The 24970-nt window shown below is 40.3% G+C and overlaps 2 protein-coding genes across 7 annotated transcripts in view; one reads left to right on the top strand and one right to left on the bottom strand.

The window, feature by feature from the left end:
• The window catches only part of LOC101169224 (multiple epidermal growth factor-like domains protein 6), a 62474-nt gene that overhangs the window by 9009 nt on the left and 28495 nt on the right, over positions 1-24970 (bottom strand). For 4 of the 6 annotated variants that reach the window (XM_011482815.3, XM_020708410.2, XM_020708408.2 and 1 more), the window contains 11 exons: positions 22769-22897; positions 20737-20865; positions 15920-16054; positions 15499-15633; positions 12902-13027; positions 12264-12395; positions 11805-11933; positions 11577-11708; positions 9947-10075; positions 6049-6177; positions 1356-1487 (listed from right to left, as the gene is read on the bottom strand). In XM_011482815.3, the coding sequence (XP_011481117.1) occupies positions 1356-1487; positions 6049-6177; positions 9947-10075; positions 11577-11708; positions 11805-11933; positions 12264-12395; positions 12902-13027; positions 15499-15633; positions 15920-16054; positions 20737-20865; positions 22769-22897 (1437 nt within the window). The remainder of the gene's footprint in view (positions 1-1355; positions 1488-6048; positions 6178-9946; positions 10076-11576; positions 11709-11804; positions 11934-12263; positions 12396-12901; positions 13028-15498; positions 15634-15919; positions 16055-20736; positions 20866-22768; positions 22898-24970) is intronic. The other 2 variants (XM_020708409.2, XM_020708411.2) reach the window with 2 other exon arrangements.
• Positions 16620-20743, top strand: LOC105355489 (EH domain-containing protein 2). The gene is made up of 6 exons (XM_011482813.3): positions 16620-16920; positions 17015-17191; positions 17313-17410; positions 18809-19221; positions 19303-19467; positions 19570-20743. Exons 1-6 carry the CDS (start codon positions 16700-16702, stop codon positions 20131-20133), a joined length of 1638 nt encoding a protein of 545 aa, XP_011481115.1. The 5' UTR covers positions 16620-16699; the 3' UTR covers positions 20134-20743.

Here is a 24970-nt window from a genome sequence, read left to right as displayed (position 1 = left end):
AAGAAAGCAACAACACAAACAGTACGATCAATCTAAACAATCTTTTTTTTTACTGCTAATAACCGCCATGTTTATCATTTCTGTTGCAGCACTGCCCTTTCTCTTTCTTTATTGTTGACATTTTATTAAACTGATTTGAATCAAACTGAAATGAAATAAAATGTTCCTTTGAAGCAGGAATTTCTGGCTCTTATCCAAGCAGCCGTCTTGTCATGCATGTGCAACTTTTTGTATGGTACTTTGACTTCCAAGCTGTAAATGAGATCTGGACTGAGCGAGTGTGGCGTCACCTATCGAAAATGGTTTAATTCTAGCCCCAACTAAATAATGTCAATTCCTTTGTTTTTGTTTTTATCCCATTTTGGAGCCAGACGTCGTCATTAAGCAGTGATTGATCCGACTCTGTCTGAGCCATTGTTTTAATGGAAAGTCCACTCCCCTACCACTTGAAAGCGGGCTACACAAAATACAGAAAAGTACCTGCATAATACATTCACATAAAGAAAACAGAAATATGTGAACATCTACAATTGCATTCAATCTTTCTTCTCCTTTTGTTCATTTTTTGGCATCCATCATTTCCCAGAAAGTGTGTTACAAGTAATCCTAAGAATTGATAAGGCAAAAAAAATACAGATTTGCAGAAAAACAGTTACACAGATAAGGCTTGAATATTAAGTTGCGTGCGTGTTGAACATTTGACGTGGAGTCCTGGAGGCTACTTGTATTGAGGCATTATATTGGTCAGTTTATAACTTGAATAACTTGCACTACAGAAAAGACTATCAAGAAAAAAAAGTAGGATTGTCAAGAACAGGTTATAAAAGGTATCAGAGCAAGACTTCTGGAAATTAGAACGACTAAGTAATAACTGTTTATTCTCTGTATAAGTCTAATAAGGGATTTCAGCTTCCTGGAGCCTGTGGGTACTTCCTGTTTGGAACTCCAGGGAGGAGGGGTCACTCATTCCGTGTTCCAAATGCAGCCTAAATGACCTTAAGTAACTGAATGTCTGAATGAGATGAGCTGCCGCTGTGTCTAGCCCTTGTTCTATCTCAGATGACCCCACCCTTATATTGATGTGTTCTCCCTACCATGACAAAGGTGGATAAAGGTGGAAAGATTTCATGTAATCCATGGACACCGTTGAAGATCACAAATCATTGAAGAAAAAGGTTCAGAGCACTGTCTAGTGGGTCTAGATGACCCAACTCCCAATGTTAAAGTGCCTAGGATAGCACAAGGGTTAAGGTGTTAACTCTTTCAGCCTTTTGTTTTTAGTAGCTTCTTATAACCTAAAGATTGTCTGTTTTCTAGACAACAGAACATTTTGGAAAAAGTGACAGAATGCTTACGAAGTTCACAGCGTTTCCCATAATATCCAGGTGAGCAGCTGCATGTGCCCGTCACTGGATGGCACCAGTCATGGAGTTCAGTGCACTGGCAAAGCCGGCTGCAGTTCTGTCCAAACGTGCCAGCGAGACAGACTAGGGGGACACAAACGGAGGCATTAACCAAACACACATATTAGCAAAAAACTCAGAAACGTGTTGCTTGGAAAGCAGAATTTTTTTTATTTCTCAATTTCTAGCTTTTGCCGTTCCAAAAAAAGTGTCACACTTTCCCATCATGACCTGATGCATAGTTTTTCAGTTTATTTCCTAATGGGACACAGACTAAGCAGTTTGTGGGAATAAGGACATACCATTTCTCTTTCCTCCCACAGATAATTCTGTGAACAAAATGGGACATTTGCTCACAAAATCAACACTTCCAACAACTTTCCCTCGTGTCCGAACCCAGGCGGACACGAAAGGAACATTCTTTCACACACCCCTTTACATTCATCGCATGAAATGAATGAAGCCCCTCAACACTCAAGTCACTGCGACCAAGATCTGTGAAGCAAACATGCTTTTGGGTGAGACTGTAGCACTCAGCTCCTCAGTCAGACAGCGGCAGGCAGCGTGGGGGACAGATAAGAAAGGACTCCAGACTAAAGAGGCAATTACGGCGCTGTCATTATGCATGTCTGCCTTCCAAAAGCCCTTATCCGCCGCTGAGGAGACAAAAACAATGCCTTCTGTTTTACTTGGCAAGCAGTGTGTAACATTTATCAGATGTCTGGGGAGGAGAGGAAGGGAGCTGAGGCTGGAAAGGGGTAGAAGGAGCAGTGAAGTGCTGAGTGTTGAAGCTGTTTGTGGGTACTGCATCACAGGGTATGGTGTACATAATGAAACATTCTCATATAGTCCTGATAATAATGATGTTCTGATCTTTCTAAGCATTAAAAAAAGAGTTATAAGCCGTATAAAGCTTTACAAATGCATTGACAAAGATTTTGCTGATAAAGCGTCTTACGCCTTAGAACATGTACCCGTGTGGGGGTTGACTTCTATGGGTGCTGCAGGTGTCCAAGCCTATAGAGGTCATAGAGAAGAGTGGCTGCAACTTAAATAGAGCGCAGGTGTGTCTTTCTGTTCCCTTGAGGCTGGTACAGTCACCTCTAGAAACACAATGAAAAAGGAACGTAGCATTGTTTTGTATGTGGTAAGTGTGTCATTAAATAGCCTTAAGGATAATGTAAGTTGCTTGCACTTATGGCGTACAGGCAATGCTTTCCTTATGCTGGTTGTTAGAAAGGTGTACACACTGGGTCCTTACTGACAGCACATATGTGGCACGCATGGAATGTGCACGTGATAAATACAGTTAGTGCTTGTAGGACGCCTGTAGGATGCCCACACAAACTACACTATGATTGTCTAATTTCTTAAATTCTAACAGTCAGCCTAAATGCATAAGTATGACCCCAAAGAGGGTGTACTTCTCACATGAACAGCACTAACAGGCTGTTCTTTGCAGTCTACAAGATTTGGGGGAGTTGAAAAAAATTAGAAGGCCGTTTCACCGTTGATGTTTCACCCATTGATTGTACGTGAGAACTGGACTGAGTGAGCCCTCCTCTCCAGGAACCTCAAAGCAGAAAGTACTGTTTTTCTGTAGACTTCCATAGAAAAATAAACAGCTATAACTCAGTCATTCTATTTGTCAGAAGAGTATAAGTATACACCATTTACCATTTACCAATAAATATTCTTGCTCTGAGACCTTCTTTGAACACATTTTGCTAATCCTACTTTTTTCATTATATTTTTTCTGTAGTGATAGTTATAAACTGACCAATCAAATGCCTTAATAAAAGTGTGGTCCAACACTAAACGTTCGAAACGTTGGACAGATTTTGTGTAGCCCACTTTCAAGTGGTAGGGTTGGGGACTTCCAACAAGCTCACTCTTGATTGGCAGGAGGGGTTGCCATAGAAAGGATTACTCAGACTGATTCGGAACAATCACTACTCACTGACGTCATCTGGCTCCAATATGGCAGCTTCCATATTGAGAAAAATGGCGACTGATTTCATTCTGCTGGGGTCATAAATAAGCCATTTTCAATCGGTGATGTCACACTTTCTCTGTCCAGTTCCTATATACAGTGAATGGTTTCACCTTCTTCACCCTCGCACAGCTCGCTTCTACCCATAGGGGCAGTTGTAATTAAGGCTTTACTTTCTTCACAGCCAGGCCCAATAACTCCAGCTGGGCAGCTACAAGATCCAGTTTGATGGTAGCAGGACATCCCAGGCTCGCAGTGGCACCTCCAGGCGCAGAAACTGTTGTAAAACCCATAGAGGCATACCGACAGTGGATACACACGTTCAGACTCCCATTCGCCCTTAGACTAACGTTCTGTCATTTTCACTCTATTGCAGGTGTGTCACACCTGGCCCCTCTACAGCCTGGCACACACTCACAGCAGCCTGTCACATTGTGGCAACTCCAGTCGTGGACAAAGTCGCACCTCTTCTCATAGCCCTCCCCTTTGAACAACCTTCAGACATAACACAAGACCCCCCCGCTCAACATCCCTTAGAGCTGCAACGTCACCATTTATCATTTGTAGATAATTTACTGGATAAAATCACCTGATTGACAGAGCTCTCCTGACATCAGACATTATCTATCCAGCTATAAATTTCTAGTTTTGGCCCCTACATTTCTATTTTTAGGTGCACATATAGGATGCTTCTTCTGATGGCACTGTTGTGGCCACAACAGCCCTGGTGAGAGGAGGGTGAGTTCCAACTGAAATTGGACATAACACTTGTTGACTTCCTATTTATAAAAAAAAAAAAAGGATTTTATTTGAACAGCAAAAGTTACAAGGATTTGTGGTTTCTAAAATATTTATCCTCCTCACGCACACTGTCTCAAAAAAAATTATGAAGAGCTACACCTGAGGCCATAGGTGAGCCCAGATTTCGTGGGAGGAGTCAAGAACCAACAAATCCAAATCCAATCTAATATTAAAAACGTATGCAAATACAGATTCTCTATTTAATAATACAGGCCTAATATTGTAAATTGGACAAAAAAAATTTCTGTGTTAGGCTCCAACTAAGGCCAGATATAGACATTTAGACATTGGCAAGGGGGGGACAATGCCCGCCTAAATGCAGAGACTGCCCACCCAAATCCGCAAAACTATACAATTAACTTTGGAGATAGAAAATGACAAAAAACCTCACATCAAACACAAAAACACAAAAAGTAGCATGCAAAAAACAGTAAGAATGGACAGACAGAAAGACAGGCAGACAGAAAAAAAAGATAAATGCAGTCTCAACGGTGTCCTGCTAGGTTCAATCCTAAGTTTGGTAAGTGCAGAGTCCATTGTAAGGAAAAGCAGTCACATAAAACTTTATGGACATCTCAAATAGATGGAAGGAGAGGATAGATAAATGGATAGATGGACTGATATAATGATAGTATGGTTTTCTATGCATTTTAGGGGCTCGGAGCTCCAACAGGCACTTTTACTCATAACAAATATTTATTTTCCACATCAATATTCAAGTCAAATGTTTCTGTACATTTCAAACACCCTTTAACAGCCAACGCTATATGTGATCACTGCTTGTGTTTGCACAAACTGCCACTTATGTTCTTCATAAGTCCTGAGAAGGTTTTCTGAGTCTGATAGGTTTTGACAGTCTGCTGACTAATGCTTTTTCTGAACAGAAATCCACCAGTGTAAGCTACCAGCACAGAAAATAAAAAATAAAAAACCTATAAAACAGAGCATTTTTATATGAAGTTAGTCATGCATTGCCATAGACGGTGATGAGATGCCCACGCAGGTGGCAGCTGAGTCCTGCCATCCGGCCGTGCAGCTGCATCGCCCGGTGACGTGGTCGCACCTGCCCCCGTTCTGACACTCACAGGTCTGACTGCACTGCTCTCCAAAATGACCTTCTGGGCATTCTTCCCACATCAAACACACACAGGCATGACAACATAACAACCCAGGCCCTCTGCACACTCCCTAATCACTTCAATCGCACAAGCATTTTAGTGCAATGCTATTAGAGTTGGGCTAAAAATAAATTTTTAGACATTCTGGTTTTGAGCAGACATTCTGCAAACTTCTCATTAATGATCAAAGTTCAGCGTGACATTTGGAATCGGAGAAAGAGGAAAATGCGCTAATGACAGAGATGGACCATTAAGTCATGCTGCTGGCTTTCTGCTGACTCTAGCGCTGGTAGTTAGAACCACAAAATGGCTGTGGCAGGAGGAAAGGCTTGAATATGTTGCAGAATGACAGAGTAAGATCTTTAGTGGGCATTTCACTGGCTTCATTAAAACAAAGGCATGAAATCCTCAAGCAACTTTAGCATGAGAACACTGATTGGTTAGCTACTAAAAGACTCTTCCAAGCCTCGGTTTCACTCCCCTGATGTTGATCTCTACATGCATGTGGGTGCATTTATCCAGAATAGACCTCAATTAAACCCTGGATGCCAGAGGGCTCTGTTGTCCCTTGCTTCTCCTCCCTTGCCCATCTCTAAAAAAGTCATTGGCAATGTTTCATTATAGAGATAATTGTTCACAAACACATCCTAGTAGGGTTTAAGGAGAGGATGTCGTGATGGGCGGCAGTGAGGGCCTCCCTCACACCCTGTTTTAATGATGTGGCTGCTATTACCCAGAATGCAGTGTGGTCCTGCCCAGCCAGCGGTGCACAGGCAGGCTCCTGTGATGTGGTGGCAGCGGGCACCATTCCTGCACTCGCACATCTGGCCACAGTCAAGACCGTAAAAGCCGTCCGGGCAAACTGTGGGCCGAGATAAAACACCCGACTGGTTAGGACTGGCAGCTTCACAAAAGAGGAGAGGAAAAGTTTGGATGCCAGCTTTTTTTTTTTTTTTTTGCTGTGTTCTTTCTTTCCCCGTTCCCCTCATCTTACCTTCCTACTCCTCTACTTTCTCTCTCGGGCTTGCCACCTCCCCAGAAATGCCGATATCAAATTGCAGCCCCACGCTGCGGCTGCGGCAGGGCGGCTGCGTTCGTTAAGCGCGTTCCTTCCCCACACATGTGCAGTGGATCTGGGCCACATCAAAGTTTATAGCCACCCGTTCCCTTTTGGGGCTGAGGGGGCACACAGAGCTGGTAAATGGAGCACCTGCTGTGCACGCAGGCCCCACCAACACAAAACAAAAGGGCCTGGTTACTGTGCTGCACACATAAACCGACTGAACAGCTGCTGATGTAGAGAGATGCCACTGTTAGGGTCTGTTTCCCATTCTTAGGTAGAGCACATTGACTGTTAAAGTCTGTGTCTGGTCATGGAATACTCACAGTTTGGTAAACACCATGAAACCTCGCCAAAAGTAGTTAGCTTGAGGCTTTGGGATGAATAAGCCTTTCCAAAGCCTGGCTGTAAATATTGTCTATGTATGACTTCACCAGAGCAAGAAATACTGACTGTTTGGTGTTATTTTTTGGATCTTTTAATTTAATCACTTGGATGATAGCTTCCCTTTGCTAAACAAAAACTCGTTATTAGTTTTTGTTTAGTAAAAACTACAAATATATCTGTTTTTCTCACACTAACCATATTTTTTGGCAGCTGAATGGTGCCAGTGTTGCTTTCCAGGAGCCTCGTCTTTTTGGAGTTGGAATTGGATTCTTTGCTAAACAATCTGTAATTTTTTTTAAAGTTCCACTCTAATCATCTTTTGATCTATTTTAAAAGTGTTTCCAGTGGTCTTTTAATTATCATTATTATGTTTTTAGCCAAAATAAAAAAAATCTGCATTGTTTCCTATGACATACAGTAGTTCCTGCAGTGCATCTGTAGTTCTTCAGAAATGTACCTCTGAGTTGTGGGCGGGACGGTTGCCGAACCCGCCTCCTCTTCACGTCACCCGTCTGTTTCCACTGTTAGCTTACAGCCCCTAACACCCCCCAACCTAACACTAGCAGGAAAACAAAAATGGCGAGCAATATTGGAGCTATCCAGCCGTACAAGTTTCAGACGCCAGCTCTGGCAAGGAAAACAAAGACGTACATGGATCTATTTGTCTGCAAGTGGATGCATCAGAATGGAGCAGAGCAGGGAGCTTTTGACCCATCCTGCATATTTTTCGTCTGCTCCTGATTCACAAGGATTTGAAAGAAAAAATACTCAATTTACGCAAAATACGCAATTTTGAACTTAATTTTTGTCCCCCAAAATGCCACAAGGTCAGGCTAAAAACACCAAAACCTACAGTTTCATCAAAGTGGGTCTTTTGTAGTTTGCGTTTTCCTAAAGGCATCAGTACTTAGTTATTGCATCCCATCCTATCCCGCTCCTGTTCCAGTTCCAGTTCAGACTGCTGCACCCTTCTCACTTTCTGCTTCAAAACCTCAAATTGGATAAAGTATCATTCCTTTTCAGCAGCTTCTGGCTCCACCATCACGGCGTTCCCACGCTGACAGCATGACGTCCCCGCCTGCCTCTGTTGTGGTCAGGCTGCAATGTTATTAGCGTTAGCCCACTGAGAATTCTGTCATCTTAATACAGCCGTACATTAACTCACTGTCATTCATTTATTGTCTGTTGTTTATTGTTAGGGTTGTGCTTACTGACGCCATGGCAACAAGCTGGGCCAGCTTGTCCTGCAGGGGAAAAAAAACTTTCATTTTATGTACCAGTGGCTCAACAAATCATTGATGTAAAAAGCAGAATGCTGCAGCAAGCAGTCTTTCTGCCGCTTTAAATCTTCAGGTATTCAGAATGACATATTATTTGTGCGTGCCAGCAGGGGGCAGCTAATTTCCATAATCACATCAGAGAAGCAATCTGTCATCTGATATTAACACATTGTCTGCTGGAGCTGGTAGATGAGCACTCTGCCCTCTGATTATGCCTTTGTTTATGGCTAAGAATTAATTGTTTCACACCGCATGCACATTAACAAGCACACACTGTGCGGTCACTGAAAGACTGCGTTTTGAGACTAAATGAGCTCTTTAAAAACAGGGGGATTGTTTCCACATCCCTGCTTGCGTAAGAGCCGCTGGTATCAGCCCGTAAAGCTGGTCCGAGGGACCACACAGCCAGCGCTGCAGAAAGAGAGCGGACGGGCAGGACGCACAACACAAATCGGCAACTGACAACTAAACAACCACAACAAAACACTCAAAAGCCTTTTTCCGCTGGGCAAACATCAAAGACAACAAACTGCATGATTCAGGTTGAGGAAGGAGCTCCCCATGTCAGCACAAAAGCCTGTTTCCTCTAGTTAAGTCAAATGTTAAGCAACCCTGCCAGCAACATGCCTGTGAAAAGCAACGCCATCTAAGTCCTGTTGAATCTGTTACTTTTGTTATTAAGAGCAGAAAATCCCATGACGAGGATGAGAATCACACGGGCATAGTTCCACAGAAGCACCACTTTCCATCTCAACCCCGTGTAGCAGATGAACTACACAGATCTGGATCTTTTCACCGTTTAGGCCTGTTCCTGATTCCTGCTGAAGGAAGAGGCCCAGCAGAAACCTGAGAAACTAGACGCCTCTGTTTGAGGGAACCGACAGAAATGATAGTCCTGTTTTCACGCCAATGTCCAATCAGAGTGACGGCTGCATGAGAGTTCATTAGGCTGTTTTGACAAGAGATGTGAGGCTCCGTTCTCCGTTCTCGCGGAGACCCTGACATGATTTCTGTTTACTACAGAGGTAGAATGAACAAGGAAATATTGAACAATCCTTAAGATGGAGTTCAAATCAAGTCAAAGACTACAACTAAGTGCAAATTTATCAATACTTCTGAATTTTGAATGTTGCACATAATAAAAATAGTGACAAAAATGGTTTCAGGAAGGGGTTGTCATGGCAAAGACACACAGATCCATCCCATAATGACATGTGCAAATTACAGCTAATGATTTGTTTTGTTTTAAAACGGTGTGAGTCATGACATCATACTGGCAATCTGGTGATTTACTGAGCATTTATTGAGATTTACTGGAACTACAAACGAGTACATTTGTAACATGTCCTGCACCGCCCCTTAGTGGAAAACAGGTTGAACTGCATCCATCATTTTTGGAGAATTTGAGTTGGGCAAGGTTATAATTTCAGTCAAAATGCACAATGAATGTAAAAATGATCTATTTGACAACTTGAATCTTGTCAAAAAATTGATCATACTTTTTTTAATAATTTCCTTAAATATAAATTGTTATTTTCTTTTTTTTTTAAATATTCTTTAGCTTATTTCTGTAAAAAAAAAAAAAAAAACTATAAGAAAATAAGTTGTAAATCCCAATGTCTAGGGTACTAACAACACCAAAATTCAGAAAACATAATGAACCTTTTTTTGACACTTATAAGTTGCATTTCATTAATTAATTAATTCATCTTCTTCCGTTTATTCCCTTTCGGGGTCACGGGGCTGCCGGAGCCTATCTCGGCCACTTGTGGGCAAAGGCAGGGGCCACCCTGGACAGGTCGCCATTCTGTCACCGGCATTTCATTAATTATAATTCTAAATAAAATAACCAAAAATCTGAATTTTTTAAAATAATTTAATGATAAGAGATAGTAAAATCTTACTTCTTTCACAGAATGTTCCAGTGAATCCAGGGGAGCATGTGCAGGCTCCGCTGACATGGTCACAGAGCGCTCCGTTCTGACACTGGCACCGCTGAGAACAGCCTGGACCATAACTGCCATTCACACAACCTGCAGGCATCACCAAAGACACACACACACACGGGTGCATATTAACCAGCATTTTCCAAAAGTGTTCTTAACCCTGAACCCTTGAAAACAGAAAAAATGGAAACAAACTGCAACAAGGTTAAAGCTTAATGTTCAGTTTAGTTATAGTTAACTAATATATTCAACACTATAAAAGTTAAGTTTGGACAGGTTAAGTTTGACAATAACTCCACATTTTAATGCACAAACAGTGGGGAACCGTGCATTGCACACCTGGGGCCTTCAGTGGTGCTACGTCTGAATCACTCAACCCCGCTTTAACCATTTTTAGGCCTCTAAATAAACTGAATAAACAAAACAGTAAACAAATCTCATTATGCAACCACAGCCAGCAAAAAACATTGAAACCAATCATTTGGAATATTTTTTATTATGATATTTATCATTTCACTCATCAACAAAATCAGATTATTTGAAGACAAGATCCATCCTCCTCTCTTTCCTCAAAAACAGTTCGATCACCCTGTCTTGTAGATTATAACGCTTCAGTTCCATCAAGAAGTCCTGTTTTATTCCATCAAGGCCAGTGCTGAGAGCCGAGTCTGTCCAGTTGTGTTTCTGTTTAGGTTTTAATTTGCTTTAGAGGCGAAAATGTCCGCTTGACAGACGCGGTGGACACAAGGATGGTCAGCGCCAAACACACAAATCTGTACAGCTGCTTCATGATTCACTCAAATTTTTCTGATGAAGGAAGTCAAGAAGATCAGTGGGAGATTTTCCTGCAAATCCTCCATGGTGTACATTACAGTCAGCTCTGTTTTTAACTGAGATGGATCAAAAAGTGCTCCGTGGCTTTGTGTCAAACTGGACAAGGCTGCACGTGACTTCCTAAAACTTCTATCCAATCAGAAGGTCTGAATACTGTGATGTTGTCTAAGCCTGCTAGAAGGCCCTGCTGACACCAAATCAAAATCTGATTGGTTGAAAGAAATGAATGACCGACATTGATTTTGCTTCACAGGACCACAGAAGTGAAGGTCCTTAGCCTGCCTGGCAACAAAGGACACCTGAAATGCGATTGGTTAATAAGTCCAATGTGAAAATACATTTGGTATGCATGGACAAAATATAATTAACAAATGATTCAGATTTTTGACAAACAGACAGACAGACAGACAGACTTGATCGATCGATCAATAGATCGATAGGATATATCAAACTGAACATAATTAAAATTATCTGGAATAATGACAATGTAAAGCATTGCTTTACAAAAAAAATACAACAGAGAGACAAAAGAAAATACTAAAAATGTATTTCTGATTGCTAAGTAAATATTAAAATGTAAGAAATATCAACTGTCTAAAAAGGTATAATTTTAAAATGTATTGTAATTCAAACATTTTGTAAAAATTAAAAACCTTTCACCTTAAACAATGCAATAAGCCCACTAACCCCTGAGTGGCAGCACTCACCAAATGTGTTTTCAAAATCTGGTTTTCCGCTTAAAATGTTCACTTACTCTTTTCACAGAGGTCTCCGCTGTATCCTGCTTCACACACACACCGGCCGTCCACTGGATCACAGCCCACAGAGGGACCCTGGCACTGGCATCTATTCACACAGCTTTGACCCCAGAATCCAGGTTCACACACTAAAGCAAGACAAGGAGGGCTCAAAACATTCTGTCTTCATTTTTCTGTTTGTTTTTGTGTTTTCTATTGTATCTAACTTCCAAAGACGCTCTTACATGTTACACAGTCATGGCCTCGTTTGCCTGGAGGGCAGTGGCAGTGTCCATTCTGTGCATCACATCTGGAATCAGGGGGGCAGTAACAGGGATTCATGCAGCCTGGGCCATAGTAACCTGCTGGACACTCTGCAGACAGCAGAACAGGCAGATTTTTTGGAAAACATTTTTCAGAAAAAGTTTTTAAACACACAAAAAAAACATGTAACACCTTTATATTTTGTGTGGAAAATTGAAACAATTGCACGGCATTGCTAATCATTGAATTCCTGGCAAAATTAAATGTAAACTATTACAAAAGTAATTGAATTTTGACTTATACCTGATTTTTTTCTAATTAAACTAATTAACTGTAAGATTTTTTACACTGAAAAAATCCATTTGAGTTGAGAACATTTATTCATGATATCAGTTAAATTTTTATCTGTAAAATTCCCAGAAAACTCCAAATGAACTCACCTTTTTGGCAGCGTTTTCCCATGAATCCTGACTTGCAGTCACACAAACCAGTTTTCTTGTTGCAGGAGCTGCTGTTCTCGCAAATAGGACACGAATAATGGCACTTCAACCCCCAGAATCCATCAGGGCAGTCTAGGAAGGAGAAAGTGTCCTTCAGATTAGCTGAGCAATAAGCCACTAATATTGGTTTACTCTCAGCAAAGCCCTTAAAGACTCACTCCAATCATCTTTTGATTTATTTAAAAAGCATTTCAAGTGGTCTTTTATTGATGATTATGCAATTTTTAGTCATAATCATGAAACCTGTGTTGTTTTCTAGAATATAGTTGTATTCATTTTTCAGTAAATATTTTCTTCGTCGTCAGAAAATTCCACAACAACATGTTAAAAACACGATATCCTCTGAGTGAGTCTTTAAAGCAATAAAAAGAGTTGAAATAATCGAAGAATCTAAGAATTTCATTTATGTCATGCTTTGACTTGATGTGGCAAAAAAACCCAGAGAGGCCGGCAACCACAAGTGCTCATAAACTACGGATACAGCCATCCTGGAAGGCTATATAGAGTTCAAACTGGAGCTCAAGGAATCATGTTCTTCCTGGAAACTGTTCTTAAAAGACGCTGTAGCAGACAAATACCTTCCTGGCATGAGCTTCCCGTCTTCCCAGCAGGACAGAGACACTGTCCGGTTATGTGGTCACACGGAGCTCCACTGCACTCACAAGTCAGGCCACAGTTTTCTCCGTAGTTTCCCATTTGACAGGCTTGCAAGAGAGAAACACAAAGACAAAGCATAAACAGCACAACAGGGATGGTAAAACATTAAACTTTACCTATATGGCCGCAAGAAGAAATGTTGGTAACGCTTTATAAAAAGAGTCCTTAATAAACTTTTTATAAGACATTAACAAGCACTACTAATATTTTATTAAGCTGATTAGAAGTACATTAATTAGAATTTGTAAATATCTAACAACTGACATGTTGCAGTAGAAATAAGAATTTGTTCATGTAGCCTCTAAAATAATAAATTAAGAAAATTAACCCTGACATGAACTGAACGGTACCTCAGCCCCAACGAATAGAAATAATCTTGTTTTAGTTGACTAATTCAATATTTTATGTGGTTTTAGGGAAAGTTCTCTTCTGGATCTTAGTTCACCACACAAAGACAGTTGTTTGAGATGCTCCTGGGTGAATATCACTTTAGAGGCTTGAACCTTCTATCCACTGAAAGGGTAAACAGACAAAGACGTCATGCTGTGCAGGAACACTCATGTCTGTGAGGTTCACTGAAACAAGAGGATATCCACTGATGCAGAAAAATCATCTATTCATCTTCTAAATGCATCAAAAATGAATGGGCAAGCTTCTTTGAGAAAAACAACATTGTGTTTTTGTGTGAGGATTGTTTCTCTCCTGTGGTTCATTGGCACTTCTGTTTTCTTGGTTTTAGTGTGTGTTTCCCTCTGTCACAGTCATTTCAGGTTCAAATTTCTAGTAAACCACATATGTTCTAATTAAAGTTAATCATCCTCAGTGCATTTACGGCCTTGGTCACATGCACCCATATGGGGGTTGCACACAGGAACATGCACTTATCACTTGAACAGCACTAATAGGCTGCTTGCGCAGTCTACAGGTGTCAGAAGTTGGCAAAATAAAAAATATATTTGGGTCTCACCTGTCATAAGTGTTCGCTAGGACTTATCGCTCACAGCATCCTCATAGACAAAAATTTCTATTTCTTTATTTCTTGTTTCAATTTATTTATGTTTAAGTGTATGAAATCTTTTATGTTTTCGTCAGGGTGCAAGGTGGAGCAGTGGTTAACAGGGAGGAGGTCCTGGTTCGAATCCTATAGCTGGTACCTTTCTGTGTATGAGTGGGTTTTCTCCAGGCACTCCGACTTCCTCCCAAAGTCCAAAAACATACTTTAGTAGTTAATTGGTTACTCTAAAGCAGTGCTTCTAAATTATTTTTTGCAAGGCCCCCCTAGAAAAAAGAAAATCCCCCCCCACACACACACACGAACTTGCAGCGGTGACAATATATTAGCTTAGTATCTATAAAAATTGTGTAAGAAATAACAAAATAACAAAAGAAAAAAAAGCAATATAAATCCACTTTCAACAAATGTTAACTTTGTTTAGCCACACAGAAACCCTTTTCTAGTCTAAAACAGAAAAGGAACTTAAAGTGCCTGAAATAAAAAATATCTGTCAGTCCTTATTTAAACTAGAAACATTTTGACCAACTGAACCCTTTGATGCTGAGAAAAATAATTCAATCAATAAATAATATTACATGTAAATTGATCTGAAACATTAACACAGCAGCACCAATATATTTAACGTTTTTATTCTGAAGAAATAGGTAAAAAACATTGTTTTTTTTTCTCTAAATGATGGATTGTTTATTTATGATGTCATAAAGTGCAGCTGTTTTCCTGCATTACCTGCTGTCTTTATGTCAAATACTGACACCAACTAAACGACAGGCAGACAAAGAAATCATTTATGGAAAATAAAGACACGTCATCAAAATGTCTACAATAGTTCATAAAGAATGACATTATTAGCATGAGCTGAGTAATCTAAAGGCACATGATGATCCATGTATTACCTGTGCCTAAAACCGCTACTACTGCGCCCCACTATTTGAGAAGCACAGCTTTAAATTGTGCATGTGTGCATGTGTGTGAGTGATTGTGTGCCCTGTGACAGACTGGTGACCTGTCCAGGGTGTAACCATCCCCCTGAACCGAAAGGCCTATAGCAGGTTGAGAAAATGAATGTTTTTGTCACATCCTGGTCTCCTGCTTTTTGGGTCCTAACCTGAACATTTGCAGTGACTGTAGTGAAATTCAGTGACTTCTCCATAACTGTTTGTGTAGCTTTGTTTTTGTGACATCAGAAAGGCATTTGTACAATCATGAAGAATGTAAACAACAGCCACACGTGTCAACACGAGTCAGTGTGGATCCTAGTGCCATGTTTTTGATGCTAAGTTGAAAAGCAACAAGCTCTTGAGTGCTTTGTGACCTTGAACTGAGAGGAAGATTTCATACAGTACATCAGCTGTGAGTTTACAACATATGAGGATGACGAGGATTACGATGAATGAGCCTTCACAGCATTGTCCAACTGTCTCAGATCTAATTTCTGTATGTTCGTCTTATTTTTTGCAGGTAAAAATTTCTTTAAATCTGTCTTAATGTAACGTTTGATCATACTTAGTTTGCACCGATCCCCATGAAAGCCTGCAGGACACCTCTGGATGCACGCTCCAGTTGTGGGGTCACATGACCCTCCGCCTGGACAGTCACATGTCTGCTCACAGCCAGCACCAAAGAAGCCTGGACCACAAGCTTTTAGATTGTAAGAAGGACAAACAGGTTGAGGGATTACCATGAGGCTGAGCACAGATATTGAGGAAATGTTTATTAAATAAAAAAAATGGTTTCTGCAGTCATTGACTGAAATGAAGCGTCTTTCTGCACCATACTGTTATTTCAAAAGGAATTTTTCATTAAACAACAGTTGCTTCACCTTTTTCAGGAACTTTCTGCCAATGTAAAACAGGAATCAGAGGTGTGCAGCTCATGTGACCGTTTTGACAGAGTTGGTCAAATGTAAAGTGTTTGCTGCTCATACCTCTGTCACACTGTGGGCCTTGGAATTCAGCCTTACAGAAACAGCTCCCCGTTTTCGGGTCACAGCCAGCAGAATGTTCTCGATCACAGTCGCATTCCTTGGAGCAGCCGGCTCCGTGAGTCCACCTAGGACAAACTGAGGAGCAGATGAGATCATTGGAAATGAAGGAACATGAGCTGGATATGTTCTCATGCTCGTGTGCTATTATACAGAAAATATGTGTGTTATTTACAGATTTAGGGCCATTTATGACAGTGAAGCACCATCAGAACTGTGTATAATGAAAATAAAGAGAATAAAAACTCTTGAATGCCTTTGTTTATTAAGGGTTTGCGCAAAAATAAGCTAAAAATTCCAGGTTGAGCCAATAAAATCTGAAATATTTTCATGACACCGGATTTCTGTTTAGGTAATTTTTCCAATTATCTCCAAATATTCCCCCTTTTTTTCAACTTCATCTTCTTTACGGAGCACCACCCATAAAGAAAAAAAAGCCTTTTCTCAAACTAAGGAAACTACAGAAACTATAATCACTGCGGATGATTCTTGCCAAGATTGTCCCTGGTCATCAACAAAGCTTGAAGTGCACCCCACCCTGTCCCTCTCGATGCTGGCCTTGTGTTTGACGCAGCTGCAGGCTTCAGTTACGCCCTCTCCACCCTCTCCACGTCCCACTGCAGGATGGAGCAGACAGCTGCGAGAATCGGATGATTTCAGTTGTGCAAGTTTGAACCTGAGCAGTTTACACATAGAACAATTCAAGACCAAGGCTTTCCCATCATGTCTTTAAGAAGGTTTAGGAGAACTCCTAAAATACTCCAGGATGTGAACATGGTGACGGAGGAGCTGAAGAACCTTTACTACAAAAGGTTACTACCCATCGAGAAATACTACGCTTTCCATCACTATCACTCGCCGAGCTATGAGGATGCAGATTTTGACAACAAGCCAATGGTGTTGGTGATGGGTCAGTACTCGACGGGAAAGACAACTTTCATCAGGTAAGTCTCACAGAGAGACTGTGTTACATGTGGGATCATGTGGGACGTCGGTCAGAAAGGAGAATGACAAGCACTCCAACCTGTTTGTCCACAGGTATCTCATAGAGCAGGACTTTCCTGGTAGCAGAGTGGGACCAGAGCCAACCACTGACTGCTTCACTGCCCTCATGTATGGACCAGGGGAGAAAATCATCCCCGGGAATGCCCTCACAATGGACCCCAAAAAGCCCTTTCGCCACCTGGACCCATTTGGAAATTCATTTCTCAACAGGTAAAAAGAAGGAAAGAGATGCATAAAATATTCATAAAATCTTTCTTCTGATCTTCGATTTAAGGAAAAACAGATCAAACTCAGTGTTTGTACTATAGATAAACTTGTATTTTTTTCACAGGTTTAAGTGTGTCCAGATGCCAAATAAAGTCCTTGAAAACATCAGCATAATCGACACTCCAGGCATCCTGACAGCTGCAAAACGAAAACTGAGCCGAGGTGGGAGGGGGTGACTCCACAGAATTTTAGGAGAAAATCCAAAATCTATTATTGTAGAAATACTCATTTAAGAATACAAAGATTTGTATGTTTGTCTAAAGTTTGCATGTCCTTGCAAGCAAGTCCAAATGAAGCCATGCATTCCAGGAGTTCCATCAGCCAATTCATTAACTCTCCAGGCTAATCTATTTGGTTTCTTTTTCCAAAGCATTTCACATTTGCAGTGATGACAGAGAAAAGGAATTGTTTAAACATCCGGGTACATCTTTATCTTTTCTTGATTTATTGCTTTATTTTAGGAATTACTTGGACTTTGGAAATAATCTAATCTGAAATGTAAACAATAGTCGTGTTGTCATGGTTACTTATCACAACAGATGCTGAAAAGTGCTGGAACTACCAGCAGGATTTCCCTCATCAACTAAAGACTGAGTAAAAAATGTTTTGGTTATTGAGCTTTTAATTTAAAAAAAGTATTTTTTCTTACAAAAATACGACCTTGTAACACACACTATAGACCCACACCGATCATCTTTTGATGTATTTTCAAAGTGTTCCCAGTGGCCTTTTTTATTATGATTATGCTGTTTTTAACCAAAAATCACAAAACGTGTCGTTTTAAGGGACATAGTTTCTGCAGAATGGCAGAATTTACCTCTGAATTATGGGCGGGAATGTTGGTGCTGAATGAAAAAACCCTTGCTGAGAGATCTCTATTTACGCTCTTACCCGATAGCTTAAAGCCCTTCACACCTGCAACCTAAAATTACCATTCATTCATTCATCCTTTCATTTTTCATTCATTCATTACCAGTGCAACAAAAATAGTGAGCAATATTGGAGTTTCCATCCAGCCGTACAGTTTTGAGCCAGATTCCAGCTCAGATGAGGAAAACAAAGACGTACATGGTTCTAGTCGTCTACACGTGGCCTGCCAAGCATATTTTCTGTTGCAAATGTGCTCTTTTTTCAAATAGTATTTTTTGTCTGCTCCTGATTCACAACAATTTTAATAAAAATACGTTGACATGCAATTTTAAACTTAGTTTTATTTATACATATCATCCATCATCAGAAAAATTGCCACAATTTTCACAAAAGTGGGTCTTTAAAATCTAAAAGCTGCAGCAAGATCCTACTTCAAAGAATGGCTCTTAATAATATTGGGACAATGCCTTTCAGATTATCAGTCTCAGAATTATTCCATATCTTTTGTCTGGTGTATTCATGTTGAAAACTGACTGCAGATCAGCATAGAGAAGATCAGCAGTGAACGACCGAGCAGCACCATTTTTTTTCTTGATGGGTGTAACTACGTTGGCCTGAAACTAGAAAGCACTACAGGGATGTCTTTAATGCACTGGTGATGAAAAGCCTGTTTTTCTTCCTGCCCCACAGGCTACGACTTCCAAGCAGTCCTGCGCTGGTTTGCAGAGCGTGTGGATCGGATCATCCTGCTGTTTGATGCACATAAACTAGAGTTCTCGGATGAACTCACCCACGCTTTCGGGGCTCTTTGCGGCTACGAGGACAAGCTGCGTGTGGTTCTCAACAAAGCAGACAGTGTGGACTCTCAACAGCTTATGAGGGTGTATGGCGCCCTCATGTGGTCATTGGGGAAAGTGTTTCAAACCCCTGAGATTTTGCGGGTTTATATTGGATCTTTATGGTCGCAGCCCAGACAGAAATGTGACCACTTTCAGCTCATAGAGCTGGAGGAGGAGGACTTACTGAAGGACATAAGGAATCTGCCGCACAATGCTAAAGTGCGTAAGCTGAACGATCTGGTTAAGAGGGCACGCTTAGTGAGGGTAATACGGCCAGGGCTCATCTTTTAGCTCCATCATATTTGATGGCCTGTTGATCTAATGCCTGATCTGCTCTTTTTCTAGGCTCACGCACATATTATCAGTTATCTGAAGCAAGAAATGCCAACATTTTTTAGTAAAGAAAACAAGAGGGACAATCTTATCTACGAGCTCCCTGCAATCTTCACCAAGATCCAGCAACAGCATCAAGTTCCAGCTGGTGACTTCCCTGACTGCACCAAGATGCAGGTCACACAAGCTTTTGAAATTCAACATAAATCTTACGCCTGAATGTTATATTTACTTTAATGCATTGCACAAGACTTACTTGAATGTAATCCTCCTTTACAGGAAAAACTATTGGGTCAGGACTTCTCAAAGTTCAAGACACTGAAACCAAGTCTAATGTCTTCCTTGGACCAACTGCTCACCACTGACATAGCCAGCTTGATTCCTTTGCTCCAACAACAAGAAGAAAGGAAAAAATCCCTGCCTGGCATGTTGGATGGAGAGTTTTTGGGGACATTTAGACGTGAGTACTTCAAAAAAGACCCATTTCAGGAACTTCCAAGAGATGATGACAGCAGCGAGATGTACTCTGATGAGTGGGTTGTGGAGAAATGGAAGCCGAAATATGATGAGATATTCTACAGTCTAAGTCCACGCGAAGGGAAACTTAGTGGAACCAAAGTCAAAGAGTGGATGACTACCACCCTCCTCCCCAACTCTGTTCTTGCTCACATCTGGAGGTTGTCTGATGTAGATGGGGATGGCATGCTGGACAACGAGGAGTTTGCTTTAGCGGTACACCTCATTGAGGGAAAACTGGAGGGATACTGGCTTCCCAGAGAGCTTCCTTCCCATTTGGTGCCACCATCAAAACGACCAAGTTCAGAGAGTGAAGCACCAGAGTAGATCTTTAAACTGAAGGAGAGGCCAACTACCCTTCCCTCCATTTCTTTATCCATTCATCCATCTATCCATCTCGTCATTCCTCCTTTTATGTATCCATCCATCCACCTACTCTTCCCTCCATTTATGCATTCATTCATCCATTTATCTCCCCATTTATATATCCATTTATCCATCCATCCAGTTATCCATCCAGTTATCCATCCATTCATTCATCTAGCCAGATTCAGATTGATTTTATTGTCCCTGACAGGATTTACCATGTTCAGATTTACCATCCATCCCTCCATTTAAGTATCCATCCACGATCCATCATCCATTCATTCATCTATTCATCTGTCAATTCATTCATCCATTAATTTATGCACCCAGCCATCCTTTGGTCCATCTATCTATCCATTACAAATGGACAGACATAAACCCAAACTTTCAGCTGAAAATTACTTAAAATTTGTACAAAATAATATTAACATTAACTTATCCAGCTTGATATTTTATTTAACAGTATTAACCCTGTAACAATGGTAATCGCTATAAATTAAAAGCATTTAATGTGATCAATAATGTGCAGCATCTGCTACATTGCTTAACTTTCCACTTACTTACCAAGATGGCAAAAACGACCGTAAAACCCAGGGGAGCAGAGGCAAGCTCCATGTAACCGGTGGCAAGGTCCATTGTTGGGGCATTTGCACTTTGCTTTGCAGTGCTGCCCAAAATAGCCCCTTGGACAACCTGTGTGCGAGAACAATGTCAGAGGACCTCGTGTAGTCCACCTTATGACACTGTCAGAAGTGACTATGATGCTGGAAAGTGTGCAAAGATGAAAAAGTTTCATCAATCTAGAATCACAAACACAACAAAGAAAACAATTTAATTATTTTTGGTCATATATTGGCACATCTTGAGTAATAGTTTCCAATTAAAGTTGTTGTAGATATCTAAATCAGTTTGTCCTGTGTTATGTCCTTTTTTTGTCTTTTTGTTATGTTTTGTTTCATTAGTCACTAAATTCCCTAAATGCAATCTATAGATAACATATACAGTGCCCCACCCCCGCTTATTCGGGTTTCAATATGCAATATTTCATGTATTTGCCGATTTATATTTTCAGTCACGTGACTCCTCCGGTTCATCACAAAAACTCAAACAGCTCAAGACGCTTGTATGAGACTTTTGCATCCAAAGCAGGTGCTGCAGGCATTTCTGAGGAGGAGAGCAGAGATGAACAGGACGCCGGCCCGTCAGTTTCCTTACTGGCTGCTAAAGAATATAGAATTTCACAGCTATTTCCAGCGGTTCCTGAATCGCTACCAACCTCAGTGTGTGCCCTTAAAAGGAGAAATGGCATCAGCTGACTCAGGAGCCGGAAAATATCCTGAAACTCTGAGAAAAATAAATGCGGAGAATAATTATAATCTAGATGAACGAATGACGGATGAATCGGCCTATAGTGTGTGTTATAAAGTACGCTACAGTACAGTCTATTGCTCTGAAAAGTAAACCTCTTTAAGTTAAGCAATATTTCAATGTTCTTTAATAAACATTTTACAAAGAATAAGAAATGTTTCAGAAGTGTCTTTGAAGAGTAAGGATCGGTGACGGACATTCTTCTGCCGCGGTGTGGGGGGAGGTTCTCGGTAGTCACGGATGTCTCTGGTCCCTAACCCCTGCGAAGACGGGGGGAACACTGTTGTATGTGGGCTGGTATTTACTCCTGAGTTAAACTAAAGGTATTTTAAAGTTGTAGCCACAAGTTTCCACACAGCATTGAAGAACACTACCTCTTAAAAGTTTTTTGGCTAAAAACAAATTGCTTTTGTGTGATCATTTAGTACATCTGATCTGGGGTAAATAAACCCCAGAACAATAGAGCATCCTTTTCATCAATGTGAGGTTGTTTGTGGTTTTGTCAGTGTAAAAAAATAAACAACTTCAACAGCTTTGTTCATACTTTGAGAAGCTATATCAACTTATTGGGAAAATTCATTTTTTATATAGAAAAAATGTATCAATATTTATTATGTTTGTATTTAGGTATTTGAATATGCTATTTAAAAACTAAGATTCTGTTTTTAGTTCAGCCGTAAATAGTATCACAATGTGCATTTTTTTTATTCTGAAATTTCAAAATTACAGCATTTACATATAGCAACAATGAACTCATATAAAGCCCTGCGACAGACTGGCGAACTGTCCAGGGTGCCCCCTGCCTTCGCCCACAAGTGGGTGGGATAGGCTCCAGCAGCCCCGTGACCCCGGATAAAACGGCAGAAGATGAATGAATGAATTAACTCATATAAAGTTCCTAAATGCTTTTTAACACATATGTAGTTTCCCTTTTGGCTTTTTCCCATCAGGGGTCGCCACAGCGAACGAGTCGTATGGTAAACTTGGCAATGTTTTACGCCGGATGCCCTTCCTGACGCAACCCTCTCAAAGCAACCGGGCTTCATATAATATCTTATATTTTATAATTTTATAGTTATAATAATCTATTTATAACATTATTTCAGATTTTTAGTTTTGCCCTAAACCTCCTTTAAACTTCTCTTTTTTATTCATTTGTAATCATTTTAGGAGCAATTTCATGTGGTAGCTAAATGTATGTGTCGGTGTTCATGGTGCGTATACAAACCCTCCTCACAGAACCGTCCTTCAACCCCAGGGGGGCACAAACACCTCCCGGTCACAGGGTCACATGAGCCTCCATTCTGACAGAGGCATAAACTGATACAGGCCTGCCCATAGGTTCCCTTTGGACATGCTGGAAAGACAAGAAGTTGAGGAATTAAAGATAATGAGATGCTAGTTCGTCTGGTATCTTGATGCCACAAAAAAACAGAAAAGCCTTTGCTTTTGCAGTCTATAAGATCAGAAAACTAATGTAAGTTTTGAGTGTGTGGTAAGAAAGCTTCCAAGCTACCTTTATAACAATGCATCAATTGACTTCACAGAAATATTTGTTTTAATATTTTAAATGCATTGAAAAATCTCTTTTAGCCAAACATTCATCAAACTAAATTTAATCACAAAAGGCAAGACAAATCAAATCAGAGATCCCCACAAAGCACCTTAGTGTCAGAGGGTCCTAACTTTAGTTAGAAGGGTTGTTTTTTCAGACTCCTTTCCTCCAGATCCACATTTGATCACCGCTGCCGCTCTGGAAAACGCTGTAAAACGGCCTTGTATTTCATATGTATTGTATATAATAAGTGACATAAAACCGCACTGAAAAGACAGTCTTAGATGTACGCAGTTGCACAGTCTCAACAGAGAGGGCGCTCGTTAGCTCGCGTTTGTTCCTACTTTGTCACTAATAAAGTTTATTTAATAAGAGCCAGTATTATGGAATTACATATCTGCCAAAAAATGAAAGGGCGTAATACAGTATTTTATGTTTTGCTTTAAATGACTGAAAAATGGCTGATGAAATCACATAAAAAAATTATTCAAAGGTGGACTCCTATTCAAAACATGAAGTTATAATTAATGGTTGACCAATGCTGAAAAATTATTATTTAGACTTCCATAACTAAAATTAGATAAGGAAAACTTTTTTACATTAATGTCACTGAGATTTTTGTACAGAAGGAGAGACAAATGCACTTAATTTTGGTACAGGTAAAGATTTGATCAACGTGTGTGTGTGGGTGTGTGTGTAGGCACTGTCTGTTGTAGTCTGACGCATTCAACCTGGTGTATATTTTTGGGCTTAAAAATTCATGAAAAGTAAACCTTCACTTTTCTGATTCTCTTCTACATATTCATCAATAATAGGATCAATGTCTCGCTAAGAGGAAATGTTATGGTCATATGGTTAAGTTCATGATGTGGGACACATGTTCCATGGATAATTATTTGAAAGTTTTAGTATTAAAACAAATGTTTACAAAGTTATGGCCTTCAATAAAACAATATTTTAAGTTGGATTTGAACTTTTATTTAAAATTCCATTTGGACATTAGGAGGGGGAAAAGGGAAACTGGTATTTTAGGGGGTACTCCATACTGATGTTATTTTTAAAACTATTTTCAAGCACTCTTTCCTCTTAGTTTCTTAATTTTCTGTAGATAAAGACATGTAAGTTCAGTCAAAACTACATTTGAGTATTTTGTTCGTGGATAATTTGAAATATTATAGGTGGTACATAAAACGTTCTTCAATTCTACAATTAATAGGGAGTATAGGCCTCTCATTTTGTTTTTTTAAATCTGGCTCTGAGAGAGTCAGAGCCTCACCAGCCACGACCTTCGCAGCACCTTACTGCTCTAAACATCCTCCGTGTCTTCCATGCATTGTCATGAGATACACACAGACACCGCTCCATCTAGCAATCAGGCTGAAAACATTTAGTAGTAGCTCCTCCCACACGGGGCAGGGGGGTCAAGCTTATGAACACTTTTTTGGACAGGCGTTGAACCCTGGCAAGCCAAAAGTATCATAAATCGCCATGAAAAGTGGTGTAAAGAAAGGCATTTTGGACATAAAAAATTACGTTTTTTATACTCAAGCAGCAAATTTTTTCGCATGGCAAAGGAGAGGCGCTTGATGCTCTCAACAGCTCTTCTTAAATAAATGACTGATTGTTTTCCTACCACACTTTAACACCTCCTTCTCTTTCTTCGGACTCTGACAGTTAACACATTTTAAAAGTGCAATCTATTGACAAGATAATAAATCTAAATCTGGTATTTAAATCTGTTACCTTCCTTCTTCGAAATGTAATTTTACGTAAAAACAAATTAGCAACTTCTTACAGTCACTTAGCAACCACTAAGCTACTGTAGAGAAATAAATCCTGGAGCACCCTTGGCTGTGAGCGTCGCCCGCTCTTCAG

Source organism: Oryzias latipes, chromosome 13 (genome assembly GCF_002234675.1).
Source record: "Oryzias latipes chromosome 13, ASM223467v1".
Taxonomy (NCBI): Eukaryota; Metazoa; Chordata; class Actinopteri; order Beloniformes; family Adrianichthyidae; genus Oryzias; species Oryzias latipes.
The sequence above is the reverse complement of the archived record's forward strand: the minus strand, read 5'-3'. Positions and strand labels throughout refer to the sequence as shown.

Coding starts and splice junctions, on each gene's coding strand:
- LOC105355489 (XM_011482813.3), top strand. CDS start 16,700: ATGTCTTTAAGAAGGTTTAGGAGAACTCCTAAAATACTCCAGGATGTG. Junction 17,411..18,808: donor AAAACGAAAACTGAGCCGAG/GTGGGAGGGGGT, acceptor CCTGCCCCACAG/GCTACGACTTCCAAGCAGTC. Junction 19,222..19,302: donor AGAGGGCACGCTTAGTGAGG/GTAATACGGCCA, acceptor CTCTTTTTCTAG/GCTCACGCACATATTATCAG.